General features: G+C 35.2%; 2 protein-coding genes across 4 annotated transcripts in view; both read left to right on the plus strand.

Moving 5' to 3' along the window:
• The window catches only part of Pgant9 (polypeptide N-acetylgalactosaminyltransferase 9), a 607,825-nt gene extending 605,916 nt beyond the window's left edge, over window positions 1-1,909 (plus strand). For both annotated transcript variants that reach the window (XM_017896748.1, XM_017896749.1), the window contains exons 13-14: window positions 158-286; window positions 870-1,909. In XM_017896748.1, coding sequence (XP_017752237.1) covers window positions 158-286; window positions 870-1,010 — 270 coding nt within the window. In that variant the 3' untranslated portion in view covers window positions 1,011-1,909. The remainder of the gene's footprint in view (window positions 1-157; window positions 287-869) is intronic.
• A 6,938-nt stretch (window positions 1,910-8,847) lies between these two features.
• LOC108545234 (serine-enriched protein) overlaps window positions 8,848-25,426 on the plus strand; it is a 19,969-nt gene continuing 3,390 nt past the window's right edge. Inside the window, exons 1-10 of one of the 2 annotated variants that reach the window (XM_017896751.1) lie at window positions 8,848-8,904; window positions 12,885-13,087; window positions 15,037-15,172; window positions 17,283-17,321; window positions 19,340-19,451; window positions 19,854-20,011; window positions 20,642-20,773; window positions 21,122-21,304; window positions 24,655-24,817; window positions 24,923-25,413. In XM_017896751.1, the coding sequence (XP_017752240.1) occupies window positions 8,887-8,904; window positions 12,885-13,087; window positions 15,037-15,172; window positions 17,283-17,321; window positions 19,340-19,451; window positions 19,854-20,011; window positions 20,642-20,773; window positions 21,122-21,304; window positions 24,655-24,817; window positions 24,923-25,413 (1,635 nt within the window). In that variant the 5' untranslated portion in view covers window positions 8,848-8,886. Of the gene's footprint in view, window positions 8,905-12,884; window positions 13,088-15,036; window positions 15,173-17,282; window positions 17,322-19,339; window positions 19,452-19,853; window positions 20,012-20,641; window positions 20,774-21,121; window positions 21,305-24,654; window positions 24,818-24,922; window positions 25,414-25,426 lie in introns of those variants that run through there. The other variant, XM_017896750.1, reaches the window with a different exon arrangement.

Genomic DNA, 25,426 nt, shown 5'->3' on the forward strand with positions numbered 1-25,426 from the left:
GTCCTACTTGTCCCTCGAATGCTTACGCTTCCGGGATTCTTTCAAAGGGCGCGAGGGCTACGTTCGCGCATATGTGCAGTGGCTGTCAGAACCATCGGTCATAGGCAAACGGTGTAGGTCAAAATCCACGGTCATTAATCTTGATCATTTGTCACAGTACTGGATGTTGAGCAAGACCGGCGAGATCCGTCGAGACGAGTCGTGCCTGGATTACAGCGGCACCGATGTCATCCTCTATCCTTGTCACGGTAGCAAGGGGAACCAACAATGGATTTATAATCCTCAGGTACGCTTTCCTCACCTTTGTCACGAGTATTGTATCAACCTTTAAGTAATTGATACGAAATCCTGCTGTGATTTTGCCTCCTTGACACTTGACATTCTCTTATTTCTTGTATTGAATTTGAACCTTACGTGTATTTGAAAAATACATCAACTAGTTTAATAATAGCTAATCGCATCTATTTCCTTAGTGCATCAATTTTCGAAGCATAATTAAAATTGTAATATTATTCTAATGCTAAAATAATAAAAACAGTATTTAAATAATATCTATACTATGCATTATAATTATAAATATGTTTAATAGATTCGTGACAAAAATAATTTATCAAAATATTTATTTTATTATTAAAATTTTAATTTTAATAATTTATCACTAGTTAATATTCGAAATTTATGGAAGAAATATCAAAAATTATTCTAAAACTCCACGTGAAAATAAACAAAAGAAAATTTTCAATTCTTAATGAAGAAAAATGAATTAATTAAATTTCAACTCGCATTAATAATAGTCTCTTTGCAATTAAATTACTCCATTCTTCTCCCACTATCGAAGCAACTACTAATCAGACTATCTTCGTTTGCAGACGAAGCAAATCAGACACGGTAGCAGCGACAAGTGTCTGGCTATCACCGAGAGCAAGCAGCGCTTGATCATGGAGGAGTGTTCGGCGACAGCAGCGAGACAGAGGTGGTCGTTCGAGAACTACGACCCATCGAAGCTGTGATATCGCGCTTTTTCGCGTCGCCAGTCGAAAAATCTCGGCCGAAGGTTCGACCGTGCCGGCTCTTGGGTGCCTGTTCAACGTTATTCCGTCGCCAAGACCCGTTTCGGTAGATAGACGCCGTGGTATCGAGGCTAGGACGCCTCGAGGTACCATCGACCAGCCGCTCCAGATCGACTGCAGGACGAGAGAAGCGCGGAGAATTAGTCGAAGGACCTTCCGAACGGAGCAGAACCATCTGGCAGAGCCTAAACGAAGAAGAGACACGTTCCGATCCTCGGCTCTAATCTCTAACTGTAAGACGGACGAAGTGCAATAGAAACGTCGTTTTAAGGCTGATGGAGGAGCACTGGCCCCTTGGATAAGCTGTAACCGGTGTACAATGAGAGATGGGACACTTGGAGAGTGATCGGGGTGTCGATACACGCTCGAGGAACGCTTTCGCTGGCATTGAAGAATTGCAAGCTTCCTGGTGGAGTGGAAGCACGCGAAGGAATCTTGGACTTTTAATCTTCCTCTTCTGCTTGGCTAGCGTTTAACCTGGATTTTTCTTTTTATTCTCTTTCGTTCATGGGTCACGCGTCGATGGTTGTTGTTTTGGGGAGACTCGACTTGTGGTATCGCTTGTAATTATTTGATCCTCCATATCAGTTGACAGGAGGATCCTGTTGTTAGAGTAAAATAGGTTCGTTGATTTTTCACACGCAACGTTGGGGAATTCACGAAATGTTTAGGGTATGGGAATATTAATCAACGCTGAACCTGCTATAATTGATTAAATGAGAGATGGATAGGGAAATGAAGGAGGAAGAATTTTAGAGAAAATATAGTAAGGGATCAGAAAATTGATTTTATACTAGAAGAAAAATCGCAATGTTAAGTCACCAAAGTGGAATTTTTAATCAGAGGGGTTATTTAAATCGTGGTAGGTTCGGTGTTAAATAACACGCGGTGTAAATTTACTCTGGCGAATGGGAAATTGACAGTTGCGTTTGAGAAATCAATTTCTTTCGTTGATTATCGTAACGTTTTCTTTTCAAATTAATATATTCTGTACCTAATAAAATACTTATAGATTGTAGAGTTATATAAAGTTATAAGATTTAACTTCTAATTTAAGTATCTTTGAGAATCTTCGAGTAGAAAGGGTCTGAAGATGACTCTTGACAGATATTTTCCTCCTGTTCGTATTTTTACAACATAGCTACACTGAAAGACTCGCGAGCATTCCAAAACTATGGTTACTTAGTTGAAACGACTGTCACGAAATCTTTGGAATAATTACAAGCGATGCTATACTTATTGGTAGTAGAGGTAGCTCGTAGGGTCGTTGTGTTAAATAATTCGATTAATTAGGTGTAACGATTACATTGTATAACATTGCGCAAGTACTTACGAATCGAAACGATCTACTGTTCGATAAATCTGTAATTTAAGTGTAACGTTTAGGTCAATGCATCAATGACAGCGAAGAGCGTGTCAAAAGGGGTAGGTCGTTCATTTTTATTCGTGTTAAACGGACGAACGCGGCCGTATCGATCGCAGTGCTAGCCTCGATCGTCGCTTTCATCCGTGGATCGTTGTTTTAAGGAGGATCGAGCGATTCGCGTAAGCTGCTTACGGCGAGTGCCATCTCAGAGACGATGGGGTGTTTTATTAGAAAACGACGGATCGTTGATTGCAAGTAACGAGTGATGCTCAATGCTCTTATCAATAAGGAGGATTATTTGTTTCAAGGAAATCGAACATTATTCTTTTAACATTCTTTCGACGTTACATTTTGTGTAGAGAATTTTATGTTATCTTGGAAATTGGAAAAAGGGAGGACATAATTAAAGATAGTAATAGAAACTTTGGATGATTGAAGAGATATATCTAAGCAAAAGCTCTAAAATGTATATTAAAGTATACTACTATGATACCAGATTGTGCAAAAATCTGCATAAATTGATTTCTTCGCAAAAGTAAACTGAAGGTTACAATAATAGTGAAGGGAACGAGGAAATGTTATCGTATTAACATATCAAAGCTACTATGAGACTTATTAAACATATCAGTGTATTTAGTAATTGCTTTAGTATTAAGAATATTTTGAAATACTTTACATGGTCTACACTACGAGACACATCAATTTTTGATAAATTTCTTTTACGCGAAAGAAGTACACTTGTCATAAAAATTCCTTTTAACAAATCTATTATACCTCCAGTTCTTATAGTAATGAAAATTGTGACTCTGTCGTGTGTGACTAAGAATACAGGCGAGCTTGATCAACGATTCGTCGATCACCCATCGTTTCTCTGTCGCATCCTCAGCGCTTACGATAGCACCTTACATTCCGACTTGGACGCAAGAAACTGTCATCGACGATTCCAAATTCCGACGGAACCTTCTTTTCTAATTAATTTAGCACGTAGGTAGTGCGTAGGGACAGAAGAAACGAACAAGTTATGGTACACATTCCGATTACGGTGTAGGAAGACTTTTGTACATTCGTGTAAAGTATCTTGATGCCAGTTTAGATACCGCCTAATGTAAGTTTTCCGAGTGCATGTGCGAGAATAAGTCAGTTGCAGAGAATGAGTCCCCTTGATTCGCGAGTTCTCTAATAAAAACTCGCGCGATCCTTTGTGTCCAATAATGTTCAGCTCGAAATTTCTAGAGGAGAATTTCACATTGAGATTTGAGTGAAAGAAAGGAGAAAATAATCGCAGAATTAATTGCTGGATAATAAAACTTCATTTATGAGAATCTGTCCAAAGACAAAATTCGAAAATATAATATTAAGTCGTATTTGAAAAACAGATATTTATGAGAATAGAAAATCTAGATGGATAGGAAACGAATCAATTTATACACCTGCGAAACATATCAGGTATAATTTATACCTAGAAATTAATTAAAAATCATACAAATTTAAAGGGACATATCATATATCGTCTTCTGTAAAATGTTCACTAAATTTGATTTAGTCAACTCTAAGAAATTATCTTAACCCAAATAGTTTAGAAAAATTCTTCCTGTATGAATGAATTAATTAGATTTTATATTTTAATCGATTCTTTTATGATTCGTGTTCAAACTTAAGTTAATGATTGTTATAATACTTAACTCGATAACGAATGGAGTTCCACGATAGAGAAAAATTCCTAAATCTTTCACTCACGATGCTAAAAAATCGATGCAATTTTCAAAACTTCAGTCTCTATGATTCATAATTCTCCTCGAATAAGAAGACACTAGAGAGTCAGCAATTAATATTCCACAGAAAAGCGCAACTTGCAGGTGTCTGTGCGTGCCAACGAAATCGTAAATACCCCTAGGAACAATGTACAATATTCCGATTTATCTCGATCGTCACCGATTCCCTCGCGAGTCACACATTCATGACGCTCTAATACACCAGAAACGCGAGTCATCATCAAAGGTTTATCATGGAGAGAAACCCGAGGATGTTCGAGCCACGTTTCCTCGAATATTCGTCAAGACAATATACAACAATCATTTGATTCAACGATCGCCGATTAAATAACGAAACCTGTGTTCGACCGGATTCACGAATAATTTATCATTCATCGAGATCGATAGCAGAGCGTAATAGAGAGGGAATGTTGGAAATCGTATGTAATCAGAGAGAAAATTGCAACGGGCGTTCAATCTAACGCGATCGACGATAGCGATTTTCGTTTCGGACGTTTCAAATTTCGCGCCTTTTCGCGGCTCCAGAGATCGGCTATAGGACACCGTAGAAATGTTCCACGAAAGCGAGAGTTTTAAGGGTGGTAAGCTGGGAACGCTGTTACGGCTGATAAGGTCGTAATTTCGTGGTGAATAATTAAGCAAGATGGGAATACGTATATACATAATGATTATAAATATAGGTCTTAAGATGGTGTAAAAGTTTATCTTCGACAATGCCGATGAACGGACGAATGGAAATTCAACGAGAACGTTTATACAGATAGATATACATATATTATAAATATATATATATTATATATATATGACATTTTCTACATTTGGTAAGGATGTTGCATATCGTACGAACGAGAGGAAACACAATGACGATAAAATGAGATGTAAGAGATGTAATATTGGACAGCCGAGCGACGCATGGTCGCACGTTAATTAATGTAATATCGAACGTGCCTTATTTCCTGTATATATACATATATGAATATTATTATCATTATTATTATCATTATTACCGAACCTCTATCGTAACGTGCAAGTATTTGTGTTGAATAAATCGATGTTGTTTTACGTTACCACCGTGAGGATCGATCATTATTCTCGACTGTTCACTCGTTCATCCGTTCCTCCTGTTGGGTTGATAGAAAAGTGATGGAACACGAGAATATTTTGATTTACTCCTGGTATGTTTGGAAAATAAAATTAACGTGGATGAAAAAGGAATAAGCGAAACTGTGTGTTGTCTGTTATTCACCAGATATAACGAACGCGTCTGTAACTGAAAGGGAAAGAAAGGATTTTTCAAACTATATAATAGCATATTCTTTTTATTCGTCGCCAACCATAATGAAGTACGAAGAAAATTGGATATAATTGATTATTCATATTATAATTGATATTTTATAATTGATTACTGAAAGATGTTAGACGATTGAAAATTTTACATAGTCTTAATAAAATTGACATAGTTATTTTAGCAGCTTGCTCGTCAAACACACAAAATTTCGATACTCATTATATTTTTATATTTAAATTTTGATTTAAATCGTCGCAGTGAAATAGGGGGATGAAAATAGAAGGAACAATATAACTGCAATTGGTGTGAATTTTATTACACGAAGCAATTCATTCTTGTAATTCTTTTTGTAATTTCATTTTCATTGTAATTCTTTTATACTATAGTGACATCATAGTGTCTTTTCGAATTTCTTTCTGAAAGCTCGATATTTTTGAATCAATAACTTAAGTCTTTATTCGTCTCCAACCATAATGAAGTACGGAAAAAATTGGATATTAAAATCATCAAAATTCTTTCAGAGTCATTATTGATCATTGGAAGACGTTGGGATTAGAAATTTCAGGTTTCAATAAAATTGTCATAGTTATTTTATTACTTGAGGATCAAGCAGTGATTAGTTCATGCAGTTGATGATCAAACACACAGAATTTCGATATTTATTATTTTTTTACATTTGAATTTTGATTTAAATCGTCGCGATGAAATAGAGGGATGAAAATAGAAGGAACAATATAACTCCAATTGGTGTGACTTTTATTACACGAAGCATTTCATTCTTGTAATTCTATTATATCATAATTACACTATACTGCGAGGCGTTGTACTCAGTCTTTTCGAGTTTCCTTCTGAAAGCTCGGCGCCTCAACCAATACCCGAAGCCTTTATTTTCCTTTGTCCCCAGTTCGATTCATCGTTATGATGCTATGAATTCCTTTGACACGGTCGAGCCGCGTAATTGCACACAATATTGAATCGCAAGTTTGCCATGAAACTCGGTCATGACATAGTTTCTGATCAACCTTGAACTATTTCGGTCCGACCATAAATTTCCGTTTCCACTTGGCCGGGCCTGCGTCCTGGCTATTAATTATTAACAAATCGCTAAACATTCGAAGCAATAGCCGATTAATCGCGATTAACCCATTACGCAAGCTTGCTTCACCTCGATCCAAAATACGCATGACGATGATCGATGAGATCGAGCAATTCATTGATCTAGAAAAGATTCGATGGTGGGGGTGGTGTGAAAAATAATTTTCGCGGATAATTTCGCGATTACGAAGAATTGCGTGTGTCCATCGAGCCATTCGCCAATTATCGAGGGCTGCCACGGAAACCAAAACGAAATCGTTCGTTATTTTCGCGCAGGCGTCGTCGGCGTCGCGACGTACCTCGTCTGGACGCGGCCGACGAAAGCTTCTTCATTCGTTCGCAAATTTTCACACAATTTGGATCTTCTGACCTGATCATCTATGCACGAAATATACTCCTTAATATACATTCGATAAATCGATTATATCGATCTTCTATCTTAATCCTTCTCGCCTATCTCGAAATAAATAAAGGAGAAAAAATTGTATTATTAAAAAAGCAATTTTTCAATTTCGAATTTATATTAGAAAATTAGAAAACTAGTATGGTGTTAGGTATTTTTAATTATTCATTGTCTCGCGAGAACTCGGCGATGAAAATATGCAAATTTTTTGAATTCAGTGGACATCGAACTAATCGAATTATGGCACCGATAATTGTGTCACAGAAGGGTCCACGTAACGGTCATTTTTAAACGCGAAAACCGTCAGTACTTGCCCTTTTTCCCCATCTTTCAGCCGGGATGCCTACTTGTTGCGGGGTCGGCTGTTATTGATTAGGCGAGAAGGAGAGGAAGAACCGGAGGGAGACGAACACTCCTGCACAGACATGAATGGTCGTGGTCCACAGAGCCAGATTTTGAGCTTGACCCGGATTCGTCACGCTGGAGTTCACGTTACCTTCACTTTCGTTGCTCGCGTTGTAAGCTGGCGTGAAAAATCGAGAGTGAACCGCTGGCGACCGGTCAAAATCTGCTTCGTCATCATCCGATAACACCGGGATACTCTTATTCGAACCCAAAACCGACGGAAAAAAATAAAATTGACAAATCATTCTGCCAACTTCCAATCGAAGGCAACTCCTCCATTCCAGCCTACCGAGCAAACAAATTTCCCACCCCTAGAAAAAGAAAAAAGGAAAAAGAAGGAAGAAAAGGAAAGAAATAAATAAGAAAGAAATAAAATAAATAATAAATAAATTTCGAATGAAATGATAGGGTATTCTAGAGGAAACAGTTCTCCATCTTCCTCAGAGGAAGCTAGGAGCTTGCAAGGAGCTTGCAATATCCGAGCGAAATGCTACTTTCATTATCAGCCATCTAAGGAGCAATCAGCGATCTGAGGATACCGGTAACCGGGTGACATTTAAAAATTCGTGGAAAGGCGGCGCGGGGTGGAGCGAAAAAGGGAGAGGTCCTTCGGAGGACCTGCAGGTCGCACAGGCGCAGCAACGGCTAGGTTTCACCCCCGGCGAGGGTGCGCGAGTGCGCAATGAGGGCTGGCCTGGCCCAAGGGAGCGTAGGCTAGGCGCAGTCGAGAGGCTTTGGCCGAGTGTGAGTGGCGTTTTCGCGTTCGTTGCGCGGCTTCCATTCACGAAAGCGACCTGTTCGATACACCACCCCCTCGTGCGGCTGTCGGAGCGAAGGGTTGAGGCGTGCTTGAGCCACTTGCGTCGGTGGTGTCGGCCTGGACAGGCGAGAAATCGAGAGACGCGCGGGGGTTGCTCGACACAGGCGTGTCTCTCGCGGTAGATACTCGCGAGGTTTGCTCGATTTCACGGCCCTGAGGTCGAGTACGGGGTGGTGCGGGGGTGGCGAAGGGTGGCCGGCCAGGAATAGTTCATTTCGGGTTATCGGCGAAGGTCGACTGCGGTCTGTTTCGCTGCAATCTTCGTCTCTCTTCGAACGGAGCGCAGGGGAAAAGATGCTGCTGTAGGTCGAGAGAGCGCGAGAGAGGGTCGTCGTCGCGCGTGCACCGTGGATTATGCGTGATCGTGGGATCGTGGAAGTGAGGTAAAAGTGTCTTTTCGGGGCAAAAGCGGCCCGGCGAGCGAGGAGGCTCCGGGATTCGAGCAACAGGTAATTTAAAAGCTTCGCGGCGCGACGCTTTCTTTGCGCCGGATTACGACAGGGTGAGATTGTTGCTTGTTTTCGGGGCGAGATGGTGCAATTCGCGTGCGACTTCGACGTTAACGAGATGCGGGTGATTCTTGGTTCGGGGCTGGGAGAAGGACGGGACTTGATTTTTGTTTGTTGCTGTGACTTCTTGGTATGAGAAATGAAGGAAATTTTTCGTGATGTTTCTTTGCTTGCAGGTGAGGAAAAGAGAGAATTTTTTGGGGATCTTTGAGTGGATTAGTTATGAATATTTTATTTTTCCTATCTTCTATTTTTATCGCTTATTTCTTCCCTTTCATTGCATACTTATAGTTGAGGGAAATTCATGAGTTTAAATTATTAATGGACCTTATCTCTGCTGTTTGTAATTTATATATTTAAACTATTTATATTTTTATTTCTGGTGTTTTATCTATTTCCCTTATATTTAAGTTAGTTCATATGATTTTGCCTTAAGTATCTTGTATGGCTATCTTAACCAAATTAAGTACCATATATGGAAATTAATAGTAGTAGACAAAGTCTTTAAACAAATGTTGAAAAATTACATTTCTTCTTCTATTTCATATCCTAAGTAAAGGCTCTTTAATCATACTTTCAAATGACATTACTATAATCATATAGCACTCCACATACTTTTAAAAGTACTTCAAATATCATATGCAGATATTAACATTGCCAACGATTGAGAGATTTTGATAATCTTATATTTATCAGTTTAATTACAGCACGAGGTACAAATGTAAGCTTATATTTACATACAATTATCTACAAAAATTTACAAATAAGGATATCTAAATATTGAATATCGAATATTAAATTACACAGAAGATAAACAGATTTATCAATTTTTGTATTATTTATTATTATATATCATTACAAAATCAACTATAAAAGAATATGTATTATCAAAAAATGACTGTACAAAAATCATGTCAGACTAATTATAAAGGACGAAAAGTGTGAATTTCCCAAGTGCATGTTCACCCGCATTCTATCAGAGTGCCAATCAAATTCGTTAAACCCGAACACCTACACTGCGTAAATTATTCGCGTTGCTTAAAGGTCGCACGTAAATGAAAGTATATCGCCGGTGTGGGACGAGGATTAAACGAGTCTCTTGCTGCAAGTAGGTTAACTACATGGCAGATAACGGTGCTCGTTACACGGAAGGGTAGTTAAGTCTTTCGTCAGGGGGTGATTTATCGACGGACTCGCAGATTTTTCTATCGGATAAAGGAAAGTGCATTTCGTCCATTAAAGCGTGCTCCCGCGTCGCTTTTTCTTCAGAAACTCTTAACGTGCTCGGCTCGATGGTTGGATTAACGCTACTCATGCGAGCAATTCGCTTTTCTTCGTCGTGTAACCTTCCTTTCGCGTTTGCTCCTCGCTTTCACACTTCTCCGTCTATATGACCGAATTAAATCTAGACGATATACAAATCGTAAATTATAAAATTCTCCACGTTTTACAATTTTGCAATCTTCGTACCCTCATTATTATACAATTTCGCAATTTAATTATTTTACCTACGATTATCTACGATTTTCATCTTTTACAATTCAATAAAATAATAATAATTTTAATAAAATAAAACGATGATAATCTAATTATCATACAGTTGTACACATTTTGCATACAATTTCAGAATTTCATAATAATAAGAAATAAGTCAGCACAGGAATTAAGAAATCCCCTACCAATTTCTAATTTATATAAATAATACAAAGGTAAATAAAATATTCACCAGTGATATAATAAAATAAATAATTTTAAAGACACAGTTAAATGAGACTGTTTTTCGATAACAAAGATCCTACGTAACGAGAAGCATTCGACTCTAATTACCCAGCCAGAATAATTATTCGAGCATGTGAGGCTCGTCAACATCGAAACATCCTTCAAACCGATCGTCTGACATTTTCCACTCGCAAGAGATCGAAATTAATATTAATATAATTATTCCACTCGTATTTCCCTAATTGCGATTCGACGTTCACGAGAGATACGCATACTCCTCTCATGCTAGACTCGTTTACAACTCCTCTACCCCTAAAAAAGGTCAGGCTGTTTCCTCGTCAACGCGGTTGAAGGCTATAAATACGACGAATTTTATTTATAACGCCCCATACTAATAATAGTTACACCCGTGCTATGTCGTTAGTGTGACAGCCGTTTAATCGAACTAAACGTAATCCCAACGATGGCGATACATACCCTGGAAAATAAATGAACTATCCACGTGTCGTTTTTATTGCCAGCTAGGTCGTTGTAGGGGCAAACAGCAAGACGAGAAACTCGATATGAAAAGTTGGTACCTCGCGAATGTAATATCGACTCGAGTGGCAAATATTTGCCTCATCGCGATGGGAATAGTTTCGAACAGTTGGTAATTTAATGTGAAGCGAAAATTGTGAGTTTAGTCAGCTGAAATCGTTACACACGTTCTAGTTATAGTACTAGTTATAGTCGCTGTTATGATTTTACGATCCACTTCGAGGCGGCTTAATTTATGGTCGAACACGTTCGTTTCTGTATAATCGACACGGATAATTTTTCATTAAAAAGGCATCTCGAAGCACGACTCAGCTGCCATTTTCACTGATCGTCGATAGACATCGTTGATTTTTCACTTTTATTTCCTATTTCACTTCGCGTGATTTTACCTGCTATTTTTATTGGCTTCCGAGAGTTGCACGTGTCTGTACAACGATATTTTTATTACACGTTGCTACCTATCGTAAATTTTACGTAATTTGCAACAAACTGTTTTTAGCCTGCTTGTCATACGGTATTTGATTACTCGGGTTGAAAATTGATTATTTTAAGAGATTTTTTAATTTTGTTTTCTAGATTCGAGTTGAATCTGTGTACAGTGCGTGAGAAATTATTTAGTGTTTTGCTAGCATTTTGCGATTTTCTCGTATTAATAATAATTAAGAAGGATGATTATTAATTAAGATATGATTAAGGATAGAGATTAAAATTCGAACGATTATAGGAAAAATAATTTGACATGTGATGGTCGATCTTTGCACTCGTATCTTACCTATTATGACATTTAAAATTTTATTACTTAAAATTTTAATATAATATTTAAAATTTTATTATTTAAAATTTTAAATTGGAATTCAATCTGTGCTCAGCGCATGGGAAATTATCTAGTATTTTGCTAGCATTTTGGGATTTTCTCTTATTATTATTAATTAAGAAGGATAATTATTGATTAAGATACGATTAAAGATAGAGATCAAAATTCGTTGAACTATAGGAAAAATAATTTCACGTGTGATGGTCGATCTTTACACTCGTATCTTACCTATTATGACATTTAAAATTTTATTATTTAAAATTTTATTATTTAAAATTTTAAATTGGAATTGAATCTGTGTACAGTGCATGCGAAATTATATAGTATTCTGCTAGCATTTTGCGATTTTCTCGTATTATTAATACGATTAATAAATTTTATTATTTAAAATTTTAAATATTTTATAATATTTATATTTAAATATTTATATTTAAAATTTTAACGCATAACATCAAGTACTGGTTTCACTGGTTCATTAAAAGACGCAAAAGAGTTTTATATTGCAAGAAGAAGAAGAAGAATAAATTTCTCTTAAATGATAATTACGTTTATTCAATATGAGCATAATAACATTATTTCTCTCCCTGAAATAGATTTTCGATTGGAGAAAGGTAGATTGTAGTAAAAAAAAATATTCCCGCGGCCTTTGTAAATATGAAAATCCAACAAGCGTTGGATAATGCTTGTTTATCAGTTTCAAACTTTCTGACAGCCTTCCAAATATATCTCCCCTAACATTTACAAGCTTCCGCTTTATTGAGCTAAATAAATTTCAATATTTACACGAATTCGAACCATTTAGTTTTGTATCGCGCGTTACATCTCAGTGTCAGAGTAATGAAATCAAGGATTTTAGACTTAGACCTAAAATTTCGAAGCTAAATAAGAACAAACTGCTTTCATAATCTCTTCGTATTTTTGCTTCTTATTCACATATTTTCGCTTTTTATTTCCAATTTTATTTTATTCTCCTTTTCCTTTCGGTTCAATATTCTTTTTTTCTCTTACGGAATAATGAATGATGTTTGAGGTTACAAGCTAGGAATAATGATTTTCCATGAGAAATTAAATTAATTAATTTTCCAGGAAAATACGAGCTCGATGCCGGAGGCTTCAGGGTCAGACGTGGGCGACGAGTCGGATTGTCACCCTTTCGAGAATAAGATCGGCCTAGCCGAGGATATGAAGTTTCTGGCTAGTATGCCGGAACTATGTGACGTGACCTTCCTCGTCGGTGAAACCAAGGAACCCATTTGCGCTGTGAAGGCGATCCTGGCAGCTAGAAGTAGGTTCGTATCGCGATTCGCACGAAACTAATTTCTAGCTTCAAAAGATATCCTTTTTACATATTATACACTATGTCCAAGTAATAAACTACACTCGTTTTGCATTATACTTAAAAAGGGAACATACCTTCGATAAATTCTGCATGTCATGACTAGGTCGTTCTTGATCGACAATGATTAGTGACAGATGGTTCTCTGAGGAGATTGTGTTTGGCTTCGAATATTAAGTGGACTGTGTTCTTATCTTGATATCGTGTGTTTCTATACGCAGTGTGCTATTAGGTTTAGCATTTATGTGGATCCCTGCTGGGCTATGTATTTCGTTATCGGTTCCAAAATATCAAAAATCTCCAAAATATTCCAAATATCCCAAATTCCAAATATCCAAAATATTTCAAATATTCCAAATATCCCAAATATCACAAATATCCCAAATATTCCAAATATTTCAAATATCCCAAATATCCCAAATATTCCAAATATCCCAAATATCCCAAATATCCCAAATATTCCAAATATTCCAAATATTCCAAATATCCCAAATATCTCAAATATCCCAAATATTCCGTATATCCCAAATATCCCAAATATCTCAAATATTCCAAATATCCCAAATATCCAAAATATGCAAAATATCGGTTCAATATTTTGTTATCCTGTTTCCAAATTTGAGGTGCAAGTGTAGGAATTACAAGCGGAAAAACGAACTCAATTATTGTAATACAGAATCATAGTTATACTTCAGGTACTTGACGTAAATGATGGCCAAGCATCAAGGTGCCTTCGTGTTTTACCTGGGGTACAGGGTCAACAATATGGTATTTCCTAGTGAGTAATAATACCATCAAAAGGCTATTTCAAGGATTAACAAATTCAAAGAATATCTCCTTTAAATATAATTCAAAAATATTCTGTAAAAATTTCACAATCTATGATACAGATATTAAAACCTCGAGGATCTTCAAGAAGAATATACTTTCGAAATTTTAAGCGAATTTCTTCACTCAGGATATTATAGTTTACGTCTCCTTCTGTATTTTTAAGTTTAATTAATTATTGCTGAAAAAATAATATCGGTAACGGAATACTGTATTAACATATTAAATATTCTAAATTGAAAAATTAATTTATTGCAATTCAATATTTTCTTAGCAATAATTAATTAAATTTAAAAATGCAAAAGGAGACATTAACTATAATACCCTGAACGAAATAAAATTCACTCAAAAATTATGAAGCTATATTCTTCAATCAATATTTTCTCAGCAATAATTAATTAAATGTAAAAGGAGACGATAACTATAATATCCTGAACGAAGATATTCACTTAAAAATTTCGAAACTGTATTCTTCAATTAAATATTTTCTCAGCAATAATTAATTAAACTTAAAAATGCAAAAGGAAACGTTAATTATAATATCCTGAATGAAGAATTTCACTCAAAAATTTGGAAACTATATTCTTCAATTAAATGTTTTCTCAGAAATAATTAATTAAACTTAAAAATGCAGAAGAATATGTTAACTGTAACATCCTGAATTAAGAAACTCACTAAAAATTTCAAAACTATATTCTTCAATTAAATAATTTTCAGCAATAGTTAATTGAACTTAAAAATACAAAAGGAGACGTTAACTATAATATCCTGAATGAAGAATTTCACTTAAAAATTTGGAAACTATATTCTTCAATTAAATATTTTCTCAGAAATAATTAATTAAACTTAGAAATGCAAAAGGAAACGTTAACTATAATATCCTGAATGAATAAATCCACTCAAAAATTTCGAAGGTATATTCTTCCTAACAATAACTATCTCTATGTATATTATATAATACAATATACTAATATCTAGAAAATTAAATCTCGATAGTGTTACGGTCCACAATAGCCGAATGTCAATAGACCTGAATGGAACTCGCTCGAGACAATGTATCCTTTGTTTCCACAGAGTGTTCCAGAAGATGTTTTATCAAGCGCCGAGTCCACAGCGAAAGAAGGATCCACCACCAAAGGAGAACAAGATCCGATTGTTCCTGAAGAGAAGCTCTGAGCCGCTGTTGAATCTGCAAAACGCAGCGCAACAGGTAATCGCAGCCATTACGGAAAGATCGATCCCTCGATACCTTTGCTACATTCTCGGGCGTAGTAGACAGTGTCGATATTGACTCGAGTCGATTACGGATAAATAGAGATGCCAAAGGCGAATTGAAATTAAAATCAAACAGATCGAACGTTCGTGACGGGCGTCGAAACGTTTGCCATATTTTCGATAAATGAAATGGACGTCGCGTTCATTATTTCCTAAAAGTAATAATAATTCTTATTACGTAAGAGTTGACACTCAGTGTGGATAGCTCAGGAGTTTGCATAGGGCAGGAAAACGATGCTTACCTACTGGCCGTTGTGTAAGAGGTCCCTTTGTGATCCAATCGTTGAGATATTTGTCTCAATAACGAAACCCTCGACAAATTTGTATTCACAGCGATTAATTTTAGATTTAGTATCCCGTTTGCGAATAATAGTCATTTTCTGAGGAATTTTTGATCGCTCTGAGTGCTGCGTAGAGCTCGGATGTTTGCTAAATATAGGTTTGATTGGTCATAGTGTAATGGAAAGATTCGTCCTGTCTGACAGGATCGTTATAATATACAATGGTTAAAGGATACCAATAAATTAACACGGATTAATTTTAACTATAGAAGTGAGTGTCCCGAAATTTACTCAAAAAGTAATTTTGACAGAAAATACAGGTTTCTAATTAACAATTGGAAAAATTGCTCAAGAATGAAGACGCATTGTTTTTCCATCTATCTATTTCCCTTCAGTTTTGATAACCCTAAACTGTCAATTGTCACGCTGTCTTTTCTTTTTCGCTGGTAATACTTTGTCACACAAATGGCGCAAAATTCAAATCTTGCGTGAATTTTGGGACATTTAATTTTGGAATAATTATCATTTGTTAGAAATATTTTGAGTAGTCTAGGTACTCTCTAGACCTCAGATTGCAGGTAGAAAGGAATGCTAGTTTGTCATTAATATAATTAGGTCCACATTTTTTTATGTAATTATTAGAACCTTTTTTTGAAATAAGTTTAGGTTCATATTTGTCAATTGCAAATATATTATTCTATTTAAGAATGGTGATCACTTCGAGAAAAATTTTTGAAAGTCCTAAGTACTATACAAGGTCCAGGTGCTTGAATTAAAAAAGAATTAAGATCTAGTTAGTCACAGTGTAATATGTTCACTTCCTCTAGCATAATCGTGAAAATAGATCACACGAATTTTCTATTAATTTGGACAGTAAGTAGCTTCGAATTTTTGCTGTCCACAGTGCTATTTCTATTTTCTTTTTCTAGTATTAATTTGAATTACTCATTCCAGATAAGAAGGATCAATATATTCATTTGTATCAAACAAAATAGTTATCATCTTATGACAGAAATATTATTTAATGACCAACCTAAATGAATTTCACTGCATCGTGTGATGAAAGGAGTGAATAAAATAATTCGAGACAAAATAAGCGCCAAATTGAAACGGAACAATGAAGCATTGGCATAGAGATAGGATCAATATTAACCATTTAACGTAAAATAAAAAGAGTTCGCGTGTAATTTAATCTACTACTATATCATAACAGATTAGAGTTAAAAATTAAAAATTGAGATTAAAATTACCACTAATAATTTATTCAAAATATCACTTTTACCCTTATGCAAACTTCTGAACGTCACACGGTATGTTACTATTATAAAATATATTAAATTTCAATTTCTATAATAACAACGTTAACCAATATTAAGTACCATTGATTCTTAAAATAAAAATAAAGTTTGAACCTTTGTCAAATAATTAATAAACGTTGGTCCTATAGTCGAATTAATATTCTTACAAAAATGAAAAGAAACATAAGTTACTGTAATTACTAAATTACAGTGTAATGTATTTTACTTAGAAATGGAAAGATTTTGTTCAAGTAATATTAGCGAATATTTAGGTATACCCATTTAAATGTTCCATCCTGAACAGTAGTAAGTAAAAATTGAATGAAAATGTTATCAGCGCTACAGGTGTAAAAATTTTGAAAGGCGTTTAACGACGCGTTATTTTATCGAATATATACACGTACCGTGTTCGAACATCGTCGTTAAAATGATAGAAATAAGTGTGCGTTTGTTGTGTGCCGTGTAGCGGTCAGGGTTCGCGCAGCAGTTGGCTCCCATACAAGAGGTATTATTATAACGTCAATTCTCTATAAAATTTTGCATCCTGAAAGTCCCTTTTCACACTCTTTGCTCGTTAAACTTCTTTTTCTCTCTTTCTTTCTTTTTCTTTATTTCTCTAGCCTTAAGCATTTTCAATTGCGCGAAGGATTCTGGATAACGATGAATCCTCGATTCAGGCTATACAGCCTTGGAAAGTTTCATCGAGAAAAATTCGTTCTTTCGAAGATTATTTAATTGCAATTACAGCAGAACGTCAATTATTCGAATTAATTGAAGGGTAACTCTGTTTCCTTTAATTAGGAGATTTTTACTTCGAGTAATCGGTCTGAAAGATTGCGAGAAATCCAAATTCTGGATTATCTAGGAAATCAGTTGGAAATTAATTATTCTTTTAATACAGACGTTCCTTACGCGATAGAATACTGACAAGACTAACCGATAAGACGAATGCTGCATAAAAATGGAATAAAAGTTGAAATTTATTTCTTTGTGGAGTAGTATTATATGTTATGTATATCCATTTATAAATACCATTATTATAATAGCTTTTGAATCCAGTTTCTTGCATGCTAGATTTTATAATTCACGATTATTTTCTGTTTTCCACTGACTCATCTAATATCGGGATAATTGATATTCAGATAGCCTTAATTGAAAATGGAATTATTCTGTGCAGTTGCATGGCAAATTTATGCACTGTTATCGTGGAACGAGTATAGTAATTATATGTGATATATCCGATTTTTATTTATAAAAAGACTGTTATTTTCCTGTACGCTGTAATATAAGAGTAAGGATGTGATTAATCAAATTTTTTTACAAACTTCGTATTTTAATTATGAAATTCAATTGAATCACAGATTTTCACCGTACTAACGTGGAGTAATTTTTTATCGAAAGATGTAGAGGTGTAAATATTATTTTTCTAAAGGATATATTTAGATATTATCGACTCGGAATACCGGATTAACTCTTTCACTTTCAAAGTAAAATTCCTTGCACGAAGTCGTTCAAAACTTCTTCCTGCCTCTTGAATAAATAATTCTCAAATACACGAACATTATTTTAAACAATATGAAAAATATAAAAAAGGATCACATTCCTCAATCGAAATTTTAGTAAAAATGAAAAGCTAAATAGAAAATATCCAATTTTTGTTTAAAAATATTTCCAATAACTCTGCTCAAATAATTCGTTAATAATTAATAAAAATTCACGAGGGGAAATTATTAAATAAAAAATAAAAACAAATTATTAAATATAATAATAAAATACAGACATGTATGTAGTAAAATATATACGAGCAGGAATAAAGAATTAAATGTAATATACACATCCCATCGTACTTTCTTCGTCGATCTGGTATTCCGAGTATTTTTATTTTACCAATTTCTCAAATAATTACGCAGCATCCCACGCAATTTAGTCATTAATAAATTCTTAACGAGGCATTCATCGTTCCAGTCTATCTCTTTCAATGGGCATGCAAGTTTTGAATTGACTACACGGTCCAGAGGACCCATCAGCATAGACTGTCGTGTCCATTCTTAAATCAGCAAATTTGCGATAGCTGTAGACTCGCACGATCGCGACCATGGTTCTCCTCTTCATTCGGCGACGGCACAATCTCGATCATTGCAATTCTGCATCTCACAGTACGTGGCGTAGTCGTGAATTTGACGATGGTCACTAGAAGCACAGTAGTTTGCCTATGAAGATTTGCACATGCGCGAAATTTCCGCAAAATCCGCGCATTTTTTCCGATTTTTATTGATGCTTAAGCGAACGGTGATGGACGATTCGATTATTAACGATCATCGACGTGTGGTTGGTGATTTCTCATGAATAAGAGGTACCAGTCTGTCGTCGGTTATTCGATATGAATTATGTCTATGGTTTGGAAATATTTTCTATCCATCACTTAATGCACTGAGAAAATCGCTTAGCATGAATTTTCGACTTTCGAATCGATTTATGCTCTTCGTTTTTGTAAATATCGTTTATCTTTTTGACGAACCATAGCCGAATCTGCATCAAACTGTAATCATCGAGGAATTCGAGCCTGATGTGTTTCGGCAGCTGATCGAGTATATACATACTGGGTGTGTGACACTTCAGCCTAGGACTTTGTTGGGTGAGTACTAGATGGATGTCATTATTTTTATTTTTGTTTAAAATTTATTGTATACAAAATTAAGAAAAGTGACGAAAATTGAAAAGAAAATTATAGGAGTCATTTGAATACATTACTATTTTCATTAGGGAATTATTTTTTCTTGTTACTGTTAATAATAGATTGCAAAATGAAAGATACGAACTGTATAAATAATTTTCTCTTTTTATTTATTTATGTTCGTGCAATATTTAAATAAATGTGATTAATGGAATTAAAGTAATGGAAAATTATTTCTGAAATCGTGACGTGTATTCTTAAAATTAATTTAAAGTGTTCAAAATGTATAATAGTTAATTCAGTGCAATTATTTTAATATTATACACGGTTGGACACGATAGTAAATTTATTATTGTTTTAAAGGTTTGATGAACGCCGCAGATTTTTACGGATTGGAGCAGTTGAGGAAAGCTTGTACTGGATTTGTGCAATGTTGTATAACAGTGGATACCGTGTGTGCGTTATTGGCATCAGCTGAACGATATATTCAGTATAAATGTACGAAATCCTTGGTACATAAGGTAAGATCTTACGAATATCTATCCAAATATATATACCTTAAATTGTAATCTATATAATTAAATTTAACCCTTTGCACTAGAGAGGCGTCCTTCAGTCGCCATTTAATAAAATTTCGAAGATCGATATTAATTAATATGTCAAATTTAAGATAATGTACCCATGTGCGAAGTATCGAAATCAAATATTTCTACTTGTCAATTATTATACTATTCCTTATTTACTGCTCACAAAAATATCGTCAGCTTTACAGCAGAAAATCTTCGAACTCCTACTCTTCTTTAACCAAAAAATCGTCAAGTGCAAAGGATTAATACACGTATCTAATTATAAGTATTTAAAATATGTCATCTACTGGAACATAAATAAATTTAAATATAAATATAAATAAGATGATGAATTTAATATAAAAATAAACTTGAATAATATATTTACTGCATTCATTTACAATACAAGGCATAAGAGTAAATTAGTCGAATGATTATATATCATTTTAGTCTTGCAACTACATGCATGACATATGTGACAACGCGTTATAGAAAGTGACATCGATCGATGCCAAATAATTTCACGTCATTTTACGTGGTGAAAATATTGAATTAATATCGCTATTTTCTCGTTTGTATCCAAAGGTATTCGAATTCGTCGATGAGCATGGCAACGAAGTATTGAATTTAGGATCCTTTACCCTGCTCCCTCAACACGTGGTTCGTTTAATCCTGGCTAGAGAAGAGTTACGAGCCGATGAGTTCACTAAGTTCCAAGTAAGTCAGCCCTCGGAATCTTCGCCTAATCAAATTCATGAAACCATAATAAAAAGAATCGACTCCCAATTAGCCATTTTTCATTTAACACTCTTAATCTTAAGATTAAAATTATTTCTCCATTATTTAACATCATTCCTATTAATTCTTCCATTTCTCAATTTAATTTTCTTATTTTCAAAATTTCTTAATATATATCTTTTTTAATATACAACGCTATAATTCTTCGTCTCCATTTCTCAGATTAGTTCTCATCATTGGTAACCTAAAAATTAGTATAATAAATTAAATTAGGGATTATTGATTAATTAAGGGATAATTTGTTATTGAATTTTGTATAATTTCCAGGCGGCCTTGATGTGGAGCAAGAAGTACTGCGACAGCGACCAGAGCCAAGACCTGAAAGACGTGATATCCAATTTTCTGGAATACATCCAGTTCCACAAGATTCCAGCGAACGTGCTGATGAGGGAGGTTCGACCCCTCGGCCTGGTCCCATCCAAGATCATAGTGACCGCGTTGGCCTACCAGGTGCGTGTTGTTTCGAAGATAACGGTGGAACTATATACTGACACTTCTCGCGAAGCTTATTGCCACGATCGAACCTCGTTTCGCATAATCGAATTCGTATTAGACGTAGAGAAAGCTATCCGTAACTTAGCCTACTCGAAGCTCGCGATGTCGCAGACAGAACTCGTGCAAATTGTTCGTTTTCCTAATTTACTATGAAGCAACCTGATCGAGATTACACTGTTACAAGCAGCACTTTTAGTGTAGCTCCAGGATTATAGTTTGCGAATTTCTAGCAAATTGCGCTAAAATGTACGTTCTCCACGAAGGTAACGGTAGAGTGATCAATCCAAAATTATTTCGTTCGATATTATATATTTATATATATAAAACTACGCCCCAAGAAAGATAAGAAAATGTGGTCGGAGAGAATTCAAGTATGAATGTGTATTTATGGTTCTTCTTGTACCCATCGAAATACAGGGTGTTTCGTGGTGTGTGACAAGTACAGGAGTGGATTCTGCATATTGGTGGAAGAAAAAGGTTCATGTATATATATGTACTCGATATCTGACTTCATTTTGGTTTACTGTTTATTTTAAATTTATTTTTAAATATATTTTATAAGAATTTTATACGAATTTATTTTACAAATATTTATTTTTGACAGATAAAACGATAGACAGAGTATTTTATTTTCAATAATCAAAATAAAATATGGGTAATGATTTTGTATTTTTCTAATTTTTGTTTTTAAAGTGGAATTGCTATTTATTTATTGCAGTACCAGTAACATAAAGTTTCTGGATATAACAATTATGATAAAAATAAGTTGTACTTTGTAAACGAGGTCACATCAGGAATATATTTATATGAAATTCATTTCTTTAATTCAGTGTGCAGAAACTTCACAGTACTTTCCACATATCATAAGATACCCTGTATATAGGGTGTTTTATAGTTAACCGTTGAAACTTCCACGATATGTTACGTCAGTAAAAATAAAAAGTTAGGTGTAACAAGAAGTCCATAAATTGATAAATTAATAAATTGATTTTAAGGAAAATATGAAATATATGGAGAAAGGAATATCCAATGTTAAAATTAAATTTCGAATAATTTAATTAAAGGAATCGATATGGTACGTGAACGAAATTGGATAAAATCATAGAGGAATATTCAATTGGCAATAAATTATATAGTACGTTAATATTAGGTTAGCATCGATAATGGAAGCCGATATTTCCTTTACGTTCGATATTCTTGTTATTACTTCTTAATAAAGAATTTATGGACTTCTCTTTACATTATACATTCTATTGATTCTATTTTTACTTACGGAACATACTGATGAGGTTTGAACGAGGAATTATTAGACACCCTGTATATATATATACACCCAGTCTGTGTTTCTTGTTTTATTGTCGAAGCATGCAGAAGGTGGAGGTTAAAGAATTGTTTTTTAGAAAATTTGGTTGAAAAATTTATTATACTACATGTACCACTGACATGGTATAATCCATTGAAGGTCCGAGGGGTGTTTTTGGATTAAATTGAAACGCTTATTAATCGTGACATACGTATTATAAAAATATGCAATTTTTATACTTGCAATTTATTTATTATTTATTTATTATAAATTCGTCGCGTCTTTTGCAAATTATATTTTTCCCTGGGACCAGTACACACATTTACAATTAGTTATTTAACGATATATATATTTTGTGCCATAATATGTTACACTGTCCAGAATGATTAAAAAATTATGCGTGTAAATGATTAAAAATAATCATATATTTAATGTCATATAAACTGAGGAAAAAATTTTATTTTAATTACTATTGACACCATCAGAATAATCGTATGATTATTTATCTAGAAGAGCGATGAAAATCTAATCTTCGAAGCTACTTAAATTGAATAAATATTTCATATTTATTAGCAAAGATGTTATCAGGACAAATAAGTGATTATTTATCTGAAGAATCAATGATGATACAACTCCTAAATGTTATATCCATTAAATGAAAGTTTAGTGTCAATTAATGGAAATATTTTCATTTACTTCTTCGATTAAAAAATTTCCTTTCAATTATTCTGGATAGCGTAAACATGCAATAACATCCCACTTACAGTTCATAGCGTCAAACCAAGTTAAATTTTCAATTATTCAATTACCAATTATATGTAACCATGCAATCTTTTCTCAATTTATAAATGTCAAAAAGGTTCCCTGAGTTTTTGAATTTGTCTGCAAATTGCACACGTAGTAGATATTTATTCTGTTAGCAATTATTTTTCCCTTTTAAATTATTGTTCTCCAAACTCGTCGTTTAAGATTGAAACGTCCTTCCCATTGAAACAATTAATTATTTCAAATACCTGTTCTTTATCGAACATACAACAGTGTGCAGTAGAACTCCGTTTATCTGAAAGTGTGAAAAGATAAATGGTTCATTGTCACTGATTAGTTTCCAACATTCCAATACTTTTCGCAGAAAATTTTTGGACTTATTAATAACATTAAATAGCAGTAATTATTCACATCATAGGATAGATCTTGCATTTTTGTTCAATAAAAAAGAATAATTACATCGCAGTAATACAATACGAATTAAGAATTCAAATTAATCAGATAAATGAAGTCTACAGTACAAAAACACTATCCACTGCAATCACCAACCCCATTACACGTCCAATACAATTTAAATGTCTATAGAAAGCCACTTTAACTTTAACCCTTTCGATACAAAGAAGGACTCGAGTTAGACGATGACATATTATTTATATAATAAGATTTAAAGTTCATTAAAAGTTCTTTTAACTAATAGAATCTTTTAACAAATGTTTTAATATTACATAAACTATAAAATATTTTTCGAATTTAAATCTGATGATCCACAGGGTCCACTACTAGGGACCGCTACTCTCCTGCGCCATTTTCTCAGATATAGTCAACAGAAGCCGTTCCATAGTGCGCCAGTACTCCACAGCGCCATCTAGTCTACTCCCAATTCGATCTGCCCGCCATCTACCCTATCCACAACCATTATCTCACTTAAAACTATCCTAAACTACATTCAATATACCTTCTGAAGCAAAATGAGGACGCAATATACTCTGAACAAGGTCCAATTGTCACGAAAGGGTTGAAGTTCCTCTTTCCTTTTCTCTTTCTCTTTCTTTCTTTCTTTCTTTCTTTCTTATATCGCCAAATGACGTAGAGAAACCGTCCTTTATATTAAACGTCTCCACCAACGAACCATCCTGGAAGTAATACCACCAAATGACGTAGAGAAACCGTCCTTTATATTAAACGTCTCCACCAACGAACCATCCTGGAAGTCGCCTAACCGGAGGGTTTGTTGCAGGCAGACCCGACCAGTGTCGACCCCAGAAGCTTGTCCCCCCAACGAGTGAAGCACCAGGACCGTAGTCTGTCGGTGCAGTCCTCTCTGCAGGACCAATTCGGCAGCAACACCTCGCTGAGCTCGACCCCGTCGGACGATGGGTCCGACGAGAAGCAACATTCAGGTAGCAACTAACCTCCGGCAACGGCCGCACTGATCGCGGCCGTATCGGACGAGCCTCGAGGCGAGGAAATTCCTACTAACGATGCGGTCTCGCACCCGCTTGAAGGTAAATACGGCATAGCAGAGCAGGAAATACGGGAACAGGAACAGTGGCCCAAGCAGCGGCGCGAAGATGATGACCTGCAGCGCTTGATCGAGCAGAGGAATCAGTATCAGTCGATGAGGCTGGAGGACGAGGCGCAGCGTCTGCACGACGAACAGCTGATCAGGCGACAGGAAGAAGAGCTGAGGAGGCAGGAGATGCAGGAAGAGTTCGAGAGACGTCAGAGGGAGCAGCTGAAGAGGAAGTACGACGAAGAGTTGAAGAGGCAGCAGGACGAAGAGAGGCTGAAGAAGCAGTTGGAGGAGGACAACTTGAGGAAGAAGCAGGAAGAGCTGGAGTACAAGCAGGAGCAGGAGAGGCTCGAGATGGAGAGACAGAGGCAGTTACTGAATGCAGACCAGAAGCTGGAGATGGAGAGGCAGAAGCAATTGCAGGATGTGGAACAGAAGATGGAGTTGGAGAGACAGTCTCGGTTGGAGCAGAAGATGGAGACAGTGGAGGTTCAGC

The sequence above is a fragment of the Eufriesea mexicana genome, unplaced genomic scaffold (assembly GCF_001483705.2).
Source record: "Eufriesea mexicana isolate 0111107269 unplaced genomic scaffold, ASM148370v2 scaffold382, whole genome shotgun sequence".
Classification (NCBI taxonomy): domain Eukaryota; kingdom Metazoa; phylum Arthropoda; class Insecta; order Hymenoptera; family Apidae; genus Eufriesea; species Eufriesea mexicana.